Source organism: Anomaloglossus baeobatrachus, chromosome 2 (genome assembly GCF_048569485.1).
Source record: "Anomaloglossus baeobatrachus isolate aAnoBae1 chromosome 2, aAnoBae1.hap1, whole genome shotgun sequence".
NCBI classification, from domain to species: domain Eukaryota; kingdom Metazoa; phylum Chordata; class Amphibia; order Anura; family Aromobatidae; genus Anomaloglossus; species Anomaloglossus baeobatrachus.
The window spans coordinates 397052190-397064504 of NC_134354.1; the positions used below are offsets into that span (position 1 = coordinate 397052190).

At 38.1% G+C, this 12315-nt stretch overlaps 1 protein-coding gene across 1 annotated transcript in view; it reads right to left on the minus strand.

The window, feature by feature from the left end:
* The window catches only part of LOC142291505 (mannosyl-oligosaccharide 1,2-alpha-mannosidase IA-like), a 259237-nt gene that overhangs the window by 92366 nt on the left and 154556 nt on the right, over positions 1–12315 (minus strand). The window contains exons 7-9 of the mRNA XM_075336074.1: positions 8783–8906; positions 8521–8614; positions 3990–4105 (exon numbers count right to left, since the gene is read on the minus strand). Coding sequence (XP_075192189.1) covers positions 3990–4105; positions 8521–8614; positions 8783–8906 — 334 coding nt within the window. The remainder of the gene's footprint in view (positions 1–3989; positions 4106–8520; positions 8615–8782; positions 8907–12315) is intronic.

Consider the following 12315-nt stretch of genomic DNA (forward strand, 5'->3'; position numbering starts at 1 on the left):
TTTTTGGAGACATGTCCTGTGGTCTGATGAAACTAAAATTGAACTGTTTGGCCATAATGACCATCATTAATGTTTAGAGGAAAAAGGGAAAAGCTTTGAAGCCTAAGAACACCATCCCAACTGGGAAACATGAGGGTAGCAGCATCATGTTGTGGGGTTGTTTTGCTGCAGGAGGACTGGTGCACATCACAAAATAGATGGCATCATACAGAAAGAAGATTATGTGGCAATACTGAAGCAACATCTCAAGACATCAGCCAGGAACTTAAAAGTTGGGCAGAAAAAGGTCTTCCAAATGGACAATGACACCAATCATACTGCCAAACTGGTTACAAAGTGGCTTAAGAATAACAAAGTCAATGTTTTGGAGTGGCCATCACAAAACCCTGTTCTCAATCCTATTGAAAATTTATGGGCATTCTGATCTTGCAAATTTGCTGGACTGTCTACGGAATCCATGTCAGGAAGTTGTTAATTTTATGTTGTTGTTTAGTAATGTTTTGCAAAAAGTTAATTCATAAGCAATTGATTTGACCAACAAAATATACTGCTTGATGTATCAACACTAACAAACTGGAGGGTCAAAATATGTGCATTTTCTTAACCTTGCTTTACTATCTATATGTCCTTAAATTTTGTAACGCATGATTTCAAGATTTGTTAACTACAAAATCTAATAAAAATAATTTGAATAGAAAATTTATGGGCAAAGCTGAAAAGGCAGGTGCGTGCGCGGCGACCTACGAACATGACTCAGGTACACCAGTTTTGTGAACATGAATGGGCCCAAATTCAAAATGTGAGAAGCTTCTGGAAGGAGATCCAAAACGTTTGACCTAAGTCATACAGTGTAAGGGCAATGGTACCAAATAATAATGAAATGTTAGGAAATTTTTGACTTTGCAGAAAGTAATAAAAATTATTTAAAACATTCTCTCTCTCTCTCTCTCATTATTCTGACAATTGGCAAATATAAATAATTTTGGTTCCTAATTGACCTAAAACAGGAAAGCGTTCATCTATTTTCATGTCAGATAGTGAGAAAAACATGCATATGTGTCTTTTTAGATTGTGTGTGTAAACTTCTGGTTTCAACTGTATGTGAGTATGCTACAAGACAAGTTACTTCGTACATACATTCAAATACTATAGGTATGAAAAGCTTGACAATGTGTTGCAGCAGGACAACAACCTGGATCATACGTCGAGATTGGCAAAGAAATGTTTCAATGACAATGAAGTAGAGGTGTTGGATTGGTCACCACAGTCCCCAGACCTCAAACCAATCATACACTTGTGGGTAGAGTTGAAGAAAAAGCCATATACATACACAAGTGAGTCAACCAGTATACACCAACATTAGGAATATGTAGAAAAGACCTGAGATCAGATTTCGTTAGAAACATGCTTCAATCTGATTGAGAACATGTTCAGAAGTAGTCAGACAGTGTTGGTTTATTTACAAAATACTAACAAAATAATACAAATTTAAATTTAGATTTTTAAAAGCAAACAGCAACAATGAAGGACCATTACAAGAATCTGCATAACTAATCATAGGCTAAATAGTTGCAAGTCACATTTATGTATGAGATAGCCAAGATGATTGCTTGTCTCATGTTCGAAGCTGTAGTAGATGGTGAAATATGGAGCCTGAAATTCAAAAGTTCAAAACATTGTTACCCTTTTACTCATCAGTGAAGATTCACCTCCGATGCTGGCTCCATTCCAGCTGTGTCGGCACTCCCTGTCACGGGGCTCACATGACGTTGTTGTGTCACGAGAGCCCTACAACCAAGCAGCGCTGTCTTCACTCTACCAGTCTTTGGATGAATGATGAATCAAACAGGAAGAGGAAGTCAGAGATGCAGCTGCCGCCCACTTCCTCTTGATATTTGACACCTCAAAATGCAGGGTGAGTGAAAACAGCACTGCTCCAACACAGGGCTCGCATGACAAAACAATATCACTGGAGCCCTAGGATAGAGTGATGACACCGCTGGAATGACGCTTACACCAGAGGTGAGAATAAGTGTTGTTATTAGGGACCAACATGGTGATTAAGAAGGGGTTGTCTGAGTAGTAGACAATCACTTTAATAATGGCACACTTATACATCATGTGCTAATTTTATCACTAAGGTGCATGCCCTGTTGGTAAATCTTCCATAGGCTCAAAACAACCTCCTATTCCAAACAGGTAAGGCCTGATGAAGTCCCAACACAACTCAGGTTGGCCTTAAACTTTATCTGATGCCCGAATTAGTGATTTCTAACTGCTTCCAGAACTCTCATTAGATCTGGCTTACAAACTTTGCTAAGTCCTAACCATTGCTTTTGTCTTCACCCTTCATATTTACATATGGTACCTTCCTCCCTGGACGTTCACAATGATTCTATCTTCTGGCTACATCTCTCGTGATTTTAGTTGTTTCACCCCACCTTTCTGGTATTGATCTTAAGCCACCCTGACTTCCACATCTCCACTTATCACCAGTACCACAAGTGGCCATCAATAGAAAGTGGTCACACTCCAAGGGAACTAGCAAGCAAATGTACCTAAAATTCCTGTACCAAAAATGACACAACTTTTATCACCTCATGGAGTGAAATCCCCATCAACCCAGGTCATATGCTATTTCTAGGTACTCACTTATTTCTCCTGCCTGATTATTCTCCTGTTTCCATGTGATCTAATCTGTATGAAATAGATGCCACCTACACTGTGTGTTTGTAATCTTGGCAATTCTTCATAAAACACTTATACCTCCCATCCCCTTGCCTCTAATTACACATGGTAATCCTGATGAGTGGATCGCGCCTACTAGTATACATACAAGCTTCACATCTTCCTACATATAAAACTTAGAATACATCACAAATAATGCCCACGTATGACTGGTATACAGGCATATAAAATAGAAAAAGTATATATCAAAAAGAGCATAAACGAGTAAATTATGACAATTTTGATTAAATACAATTAAAACACTAGGTTCTAGATAATAGATAAAAATTATTAACAGAGGTTGCTGAATAGGCAGGGGCACAGATGCATATAGTAGGGCTGAATAAAGTGCTGGCTAATAATATATTTAATTTGTACTACTGTTATGATACCTATGTGCAAGATGTGAACAAAGTCCAAAAATAGGACAATACAAGTCGCTAAATAAGTAACCTGAGATAAAATGCTATTTTACAGGGTACACATTATATAGATAGCAATAGTTAGACAGCCGCTGTGTTGCAGTGTCTTTGCTTCCCCAACGCACGTTTCGATGCTTCTTTGTCAAGAAGCGTGTGGAGGTGAGGACAGCATTATGAAGTTTGATGAGCCAATGAGAAAAGGGTGTGTGTGAATCAATTGTAAATGGGACACGTATTGAGCCAATATACAGTTCTTAAAAGATCAATGAAGGCTGTGGGTCACATATTAAGAGACGTTACTTTAACCGTACAATGTCTAGGTTTATTAAAGTATGACGGATCCCAGAGGAGGGACTGACTGCCATAATATGGTGCATGCAGAGGTGCCAGCCTCCTGATTGAAAGGGAAATGCTGGCTAATGGGCAGCTGAAACACATGCTGTCAAACGAGACTGCGCATGTGCAAAAGTGTAGGTCAAGAAATCTGATGACAGCACACTATCGCATGCGCACTGGCAGAGATGCGTGCTACTTTATTGTACATGTGGAGAATATGTTTAAAGGCAGAGGGAGGAAAAAAAATCATATAAGTGTGAAAAAAAGGAAAGACAAGGATAAATTACTGATCAAAGGTCTCAAGGGATAAAAAAAAACCAATATAGGTGGACCAGGGAGTGTGTGTTGATGAGTGTGAATGGACTAAGTAATAGAGTGATATGTGCCTGTGATCACAAAGCTGACATAAACAACTAATGGAGGAATAAAAAATGGGGAAAAAAACTTAGATAAAACTTAGAATGTACATTACTGACAAAACAAGACAAAACATGTGTTTCCTACCTCCACAGCTTCGTAGTACATGCCCTTTGCTTCATTATCTTGTTTGGCTGACATCAGCCAAGACTTGATTAAGTATTCATAGAAGCTGTCACCAAGTCCTCCAAGGGACACATGATCTATAGAAGGAGAAGCGACACACAATTTGTACAGGAAGGATGATAAGGAAATTAATCCGACGTTTCATTTGTGCACATGCAAATCATGCTGTTAAGCATCCATGCCAAGTGGCTGTTAAGTCCAGATTCCACTCACTATTGTCGTTTGATGGATTCCTAATTAAACGCTTTATACAATCTGTAGGTTTACCAGCGCACAGTGAATTATATTGGGGCAAGCTGAAAGCTTTTATTAACTTGTGACAAGAAAGGGCCAAGTCTTAAACTCTGAGCTTTTTTTCATTTATTTTTTTTTCTTTTTACATAAAATTATACAAAACATTCATTAGCCTGTGCAACTCTACACAGCGTGGACGGGGATTTTCTATAGACAATATATATATATAACAATATTGAAAAAAGAATGAAACCAGGGATTCCCAGACGGTACTTGCCTGACCTCAAACTGGACTGGCAGCACCTCCCCATGTGAATAGGTGCGTATCTGTTCATGATGCAATATATACAAAAGTAGAACAAATAGTCGCACTCTGAGGTGGCCACCTGCTGATCTTGTGTAGGTTTTTAAGAAGCCCAAAAATATGCAGTGTAGAGTAGGACCCAGCAAAGGAGGGTGCCGTAAAGTGGCACCTGGCTAGTATTACTATGGCCATTATAATATTCTAAATATCTCCAATTTCTTCATTAGGTAGTGTATTTTTGTGCTATTGCAGAGTGCGACTGTTTTTGTTTTCTACTTTATATATATATATATATATATATATATACAGTGTATATATACAATTGCTGTCACTATATCAGGACCAAATATTGCTTTTATACAGTGATTATTACCTACATACTGTTACTGACCAAAACACACTGTACAAATATGAATATTCTCAATGATACCGCCGTACACGGGCCCAAATAATACTGCAACATTATGATCACTATATTATTAAAAAAATAAGAGTATTGAAATAGTAATATGACTAATAGTACCTCCATACATCTACCATTTCATAGTAATTGGTTAATACTTTCATACTGTTACTGCAAAAATATATTGTTTCGTAACCAACAACATTACGGTCAGAGAGTGACCACATAGTGGTGGATGCCAATTCTACGCAAGTGTTTTATAGGTGATTGCAGTATTTTTGAAGCTAATGACTTCAGGCACATTATAAAGCCATGCTTCAGGCAGGTCCCCAGCTGGAACATTGCAGGGGGAAATTGGTTGACAGAACAGGCACCTTTCTCTGTCAAACACATTGGATGCCACTGCCAATATTGACCACAGCATTTAAAGGAGTTAATTGGGGATCAACTTTTTTTCGTCTCCGATCATCGACTGATGGACAAGGTTGTTAGCAAACAGCTTTGGCCTCAGGCTTTCACAGTGCATAAACACATTAAAGTGTTTTTATAGCAATTTTGCAAGCATGCTTCAACAGAATGCCTTAAATGGCATTTATAAAAACACTATATGTGATCACTAGGGAATTAAAGGAATACTAAGCATTCACTAAACAACCAAATATTTAGTATCCCAGCAGATCATTCTTTTCCCCTTTCATTTCCTGACTATTTTGTGGCTATTAGACAACTGTCTGAGGCATGAGCCACCCCTTTGGTTACACCCTACCTGTCAGTTGCCCAGCAGTTGAAAAATAGAAACTCAGAGGAGATTTAAATGATTGTGCCATCATCATATTTATTCACTCCTCAACACTGAAATTGTCCATGTGGTTTCCAGACCAATGTCCGGCTATCATTGCTTCCAAAACAAATGGAGAACTCATCACTGAAGATAAACTTCAATTTCAGCCTCTATTGCCCCATTCCAGCCTCCGGTCTCCATCTGAAGCCCATATGGGAAATACCATGAAGAGGCCTTCACAAGGTGATGTCACATTCGCCCTACTTCTTGGATTATGATGTGGATTGACTTGGCATAATGTATGGTAGGTGGACAACTCAGAGACCCTCCTTCCAGAGATGTGTCACTTACTAGGCTGTTTTGTTGTTTCAATGTAAAAACCTACATAGAATCTCCATAATCAATGACCATATGATCCTATTTGAATTAAATACCAAGAAAATTGTTTCTTTATAGAAATATTAGAAAATGTATTAACATATTATTTTTTATATAAAAGTTTTTTACTCAAGGGACACAAAAAGTGCAACACAAAGTGCAATGTGCATAAAAACATATATAGCCAGTCAGGGAAGTGTGTTAGATGAAAACATGTTTTGTTGTTTCAATACAGTTAGAGTTTTATAAGCTAGAGATATTAGAATAGGACAACTGCCTAACCACATCCCAACCATTGATTTGCAGATTTCTGCCAATATACAATGTACACGTAATGGGGCAAATCAGATGGGTTGAACAGGGCTCAGCATTCTGCGTTCTACTAGATCTGCAATATAAAAAAACTGTGATTCTATCATAACTGCTGCACCCAGTACAGTAAATTAAGTGAATCACCATAGGAATCAGGGTCTCTGTCCCTACATCATGCAACTACCAGATTACAGAGCAAAAATCTGTTGAGAGATTCCCTTTAAGATAAAACAGGAATATATTTATAACCATTCATTAATTTTAATGCTAATAAATTGAGAAGAGGTCAAAATACCATTTTCTTCATTAATTACCATAAATATGATGATGACACAACACCTTTTATCGCTATGTGTCCAAGATCTCTACTAGATAGTTTCAGCAGCCCGCAGACTGCTAAACAGTGACCAAATTATTCTTTTCTTACCATTATCATGTATTTCTAGGTTCACTGTTCACAGCATTTCAGAAATTATTGAATTCTTCCTATGGCACAGGGGTACCCGTGCTACGCTCTTGCAGACCTTTTAACAGGTAGCAAATAATAATAGTTTTGGGGTGCTGTAACCTATATCTCTGAATGCTAATAACAGATATTATGGCTGCTCCATGATCATGTAGAGAAAAGAGAAGAAAATACATCTACATAAAGAAACTTCACTTTCTAATGGACCTGTACTGGCAAACACATAGGGGCACTAAAATACTACCGAGCATAGTTCAGGGTAATTATTTACAGAGCAAAGAAGAAAGCAAATTATTTGTCATACTTTATGGAAAACCTAGATACAATTCTGTTCAAAGAAGTGATACTTGCATCAGGCATGTTTCCTATTAGCTACGGTAGGACATATACACTATAACTACCAGGTGTCCAATAGTTCCCTTCAACTTTTATTTTAAATATGCATTCTCAGCAGACCATAAGAGAATTGTGGGAGATTATTTTGGTGATAGTGGCAGGATTCACCCATGCCAGCGAGGAGACCGGGCAATTTCCATACTACCAGCCACATTCCAACTAGACGTGCACATCCTTGCTCAATTTGCTTTAAGTGAGTGAAGCTGCACATCTAGTATGAAAGTGGCCAATATCATATTTATGTTAATTAATGAAGAAAATTGTATTTTGACCTCTTTTCAATTTATAAAAAAATGAATGTTTATAACGATATTTCTGTTTTATCTTAAAGGGAATCTGTCAGCAGGTTTTAGCTATGTAATCTGATAGTCACATGACCGCCAGCTCCCGGAGAATCCTGACAGTGCGCGCTGTGAGGATTCACAAGTCTGCAGTCACATAGAGGGACTGCAGACTTTGATGCCAAACTTGGATAACCCTTTTGATTTCTAGCAAAGCACATGTCACGATTCCTCTATGTGGAGCATCTTAAACACAGAGATGATACTCTGCTGCACTACAGAGCTGGCAGTGACATTATTCCTCTGTGCAGAGCATTGTGCACACTGGTGATGTTCTGCTGCGCTTTCCTGAACTACAGAGCTGGCAGTGACATGTTTCCTTTGTGCAGAGCATTTTGCATATTTGGAGATACTATGCTGTGTTTTTCTGAGTACTTGCTGGCAGGTTGTTTGAAAGCACAGGATTCCTTGCAGGTTTTGGGAGGTGCTGATTACTCAAGTGTTCCACCTTCCTTGTAAGTGCTCTGTTTCTTTGCTGGGCATGCTCTCCCAGAACCTCACCAGTCGTACTCTCTGGTTCTGCAGTTGTGCTCTTGGCATGTGTTTGTGCTTGTGTTCTGATCTAAGTTTTTAGGCCCCGGATCGTTATATGACTCCTCTCTGCCCACTTTCTGTTTTTGTCGTTACCTCCTGGCTTTGGACCTTGGATCGCTTCCTGACCACATCTCTGTCTGCTCCCTAAATCTATATGTATGCTCCTGGAATTCTGACCCTCGGCCTGTGACTTGACTGCGCTTCTGTTTACTCCCTGTGTCCCTTCATGTCCTCCTGTCACCTGACACCAGCTTGTCTGACTACTCTTCTGTCTATACTACCTGTAACTAGTGACTAGCATCACAGCACAATCATATATCTGAGCATACATTTCTGTACGTACGTTGGACCCAGCTCCCACTCACAGGACTGAAATAATTAGGATACAATCCATGAGGTTTCTCCATTTTCTTCAGTATTCTTCGGATAGTGTTGACCTATAAGGAATAAATTACCAATGTTTAATAATGAATTGTTCACTTGCTATCGGAACTAGGCAATAAAAGTTTGTTTCACAATCACTGGAATTTATGTTGCTACAGACTAAGGTTATGATTCCAGGACACATTTCTTTAGGCAAAATATGAAATTGTGACAGTTTTTACCTTCTCAATAAATACTGAGTCTCCAGATAATTCACTCAGCTTCAAAAACTCCAAGTGCAAGGTTCCAAATTCAGCTAATATGCTGCTCCCAGCGGAGGCCCATCCCCAGCTCCAGTTTAAACCGCTAAAAAATAGTTTGAAAACATATTTGTTAGTTACAGTAATGTAACAGAAAATAATAGTGGAGACCCCTTAGCCCATCACGGCCCAACAATTCTACAACTCAATTACACTATTTGTTGTGCGGCACAAATAAAGTGTTAACCTCATTCCGTACAAATGTGGAAAATGCCAAATTAATTTAGATTTATTTATGTTTCAATTTCAATATAATTAATACAATTTCAAAAAATATCATTTGTTTTTGAGTCGCCATATTATAGCTTTAAGCTTCACAATTGCCTTTCAATTTCATCAGAACTGTATGCGGACTTTGTTTTTGTGTGAAAAGTTGTCATTTTCATTGGTGCCGTTTTGTATTATATGTGACTTTTTTGACCACTTTTAAACTCTTTGGGAGGCAAAAAGAACCCCCAAAAATTGCAATTCTATGTTTTATATTTTATACACCATTCACTATTCTTTATAATTGTCATGTTTCCTTGTTTTCTTTATTATATGGGTAGATTTGATCACATCAATATCAAGTATACTGTATATACTGTTTTTTTCATGTTTTGCTACTTTTGCACAAAAAATTACCTTAAAAAACTTTTTGGTTTTTCTGTAGAGGGAGTTTTATGAAGACTTGTCTTTTTTTTCAGGACAAGCTGTACTTTTTACTGGTACTTATTTTATCACTATTTATCTCTTTTTCTTTATAGGAGGAATAAATATTAAATCTGAAATTGTTTTTACATTTTCTGTTTTTTTTTTACAGACTTCACCATAAAATATAATTGACATGTTAACTTTATTTTGCAGATTGATACAATTATATTGATACCAAACTTATTCCTTTATTTTATTGCTTCTTTTTCACAAGAAAAATCACTTTAAAAAAAATAAAACACTTTTTTTGGTTAATATATTGTCAGAGCGCTATCTTTTTCAGTTATCTGTTTCTAGGACTATATGATGGATTATTTTTTTGCATATGTTTTTTATTGGTATTATTTTGGAATACATACGACTTCTTGTTCTCTTTTTATTTATTTTTTTAGCCAAGATTAACATACACAATTATGATGATTGTTTTTTCTAATTTGTTTCCAAAGTGTTCACTGTATGTGATGAAATATGACATAAGCCCCTATTCATCAAGGTCGTCAATATTCACACCAGTTTTGATGAGGGGGCGTGTTGGAGTCAGATGTTCCTTATTCATGAGGAGGCATAAGCCGCTTAACGAATCAGGCGCATCTGACAAGTGGCGCGTGTCTCACCACAAATCTTACTCCCCCAGTTACGGTATGCCACAGCGGGGAGAAACCGTCAGGAAAATAGTAAAAGACACAAAGTTTAAAAAAAGTTGCGACTTTTCAAAGAGATTAATATTGCATATTTTAATGAAAACACCAACAGTAGAAAAACTGCAGCATTTTGCATGTAGAAACATGTCCTTAAATATGCTAAATGATAATTAGGGCTCTAGATTAGGCCATGTTCTCACACTGTATTTTGCTGCATATTTACTACAGGTGTCACACCAAATGAATCCATAGCAATCTACTCGGTTTAATTTAGTTTATTTAACCTGTTTTCTCTCTTTTTAGGTGCTTTTGATGCATTTTGATGCCATCTTGTAGCAAAAGAACACAACATGTGAACAGAGCCTAAGGCCGGGGCCACACGAGGACTAATGCGATCCTCGCATGACACTCGGCTCACGCTGGCAGCACAGTGGGAGCCGAGTGTCATGCGAGTGTTGCTGCGACTGAGGTCCGATCATGCGATCGGACCTCAGCTGCGGGGGATGGGCCGGCACTGAGAAGGGGCAGGCCAGTGCTGAGAAGGGGTGAGCTGGCACGGAGGTGGAGAGGGAGGGATTTATCTCCCTCTCTCCTCCGTAGCCGGCTATTGCCATTATCGCCCTGCACTCGCGGTACACCAGTGTACCGCGAGTGCAGTGCGATCTTTCTCTCGCCCCATAGACTTGAATGGGTGCGAGAGAAAGAGTCTCGCATTACAATCACAGCATGCTGCGATTGTTTTCTGGGTCCGATTGGGGCTGAGAGAATAATAGCTCATGGGAGCTGGGACATAGGTTAATATTGGTCCGAGTGGAATGTGATGCTTTATCACATTCCACTCGGTCCAATTATCATGCCGTGTGGCTTAGGCCTTAAACACAAAGTGTGCCTGCGTTTTTATGAAATCACATCCACTTTGCTTCAACTGTTAAACACAATGGATTAAAAAATGGAAAGGAAATAAAGCACCGTTCACACTACATAGGAGCATGGCCGTATAAAACAGGCTGTATTTAAATATCAGTAGGACATAGGCAATACAATGTATTTAGAAATGTATTCACACAGGGATTTTTCCAATAATACATGATATGGTTGAATTGTTCTGTAATAAATCCAGAATTTCGGAATATAATTTTTTAAAATATTGTATAGAAAATATAAAATTCACAAAAAACATGTTGAGTCCATTACTTGAAAAGGTTATGTAAATTTTGGCAACACAAATGGCTTTGCTTTCTTTTGCTGTAAGTCTGGTGGTAAAATGTTTTTGAGAGTTTTTCTATCTTTTTATAATTTCTGTGTCAAGGTTCCACTAACAAACTTCTCTATACTGTCTATTAAATTAATATTGGCGTAATCGCTACCAAGGGCATGTATAGAAGGTATCCAACATATCAAAGGAGCTTTGTTGGTGTACATTCTTCCACATTGAGTTGGAGTAATGCGCTAGAATTTTTCAGAACTGTTAGTCAAAATGGGAAGGTGAAATTTTAGATCTTTACACTATGGGGTGTCCCAGAATGGAGGAAGATCATCCTAGGTAGTAGTGTTAATACTAGAGTTGAACGAGTACCTAACTATTCGTACTTGCTATACTCATAACAAGTAGTGTCTAATACTCGTGTCGTCATTCCGAATGGCATGTGCAATGCAAGTCAATGGGGAAAAACTCGCAAAGTAATGATGCCGCACTATTCATGCGAGTAGCGAATAGTACAGCTTTCGAGTTACTAGTTACATTACGAGTTTTCCCTATTGACTTGCATTGCACATGCTATTTGGAATGAATACGTATGTATTAGACAGTACCCGTTATGAGTATAGCGAGTACAAATAGTTAGGTACTCACTCAACTGTAGTTGACACCTTATAGTCACTACTTAGTGGCAGAGAGAGGGTTTGCCTCAACACCTTCCTTTAACAGTATATATAGGGGGGACTTTCCAAGATTACCTCCACTGAAGGGAAGGGATCAAATATTTGCCACAGTACAGACATACAGTAGTATATATAATCTATAGAACTGTATTGTTAAAGGAGTTGTCTGGGCATGGAATATAAGTTTGCAGTCACTCTGTGATTGCAGACTTGTGATTCTTCACAGTGTGCAGTGTACGC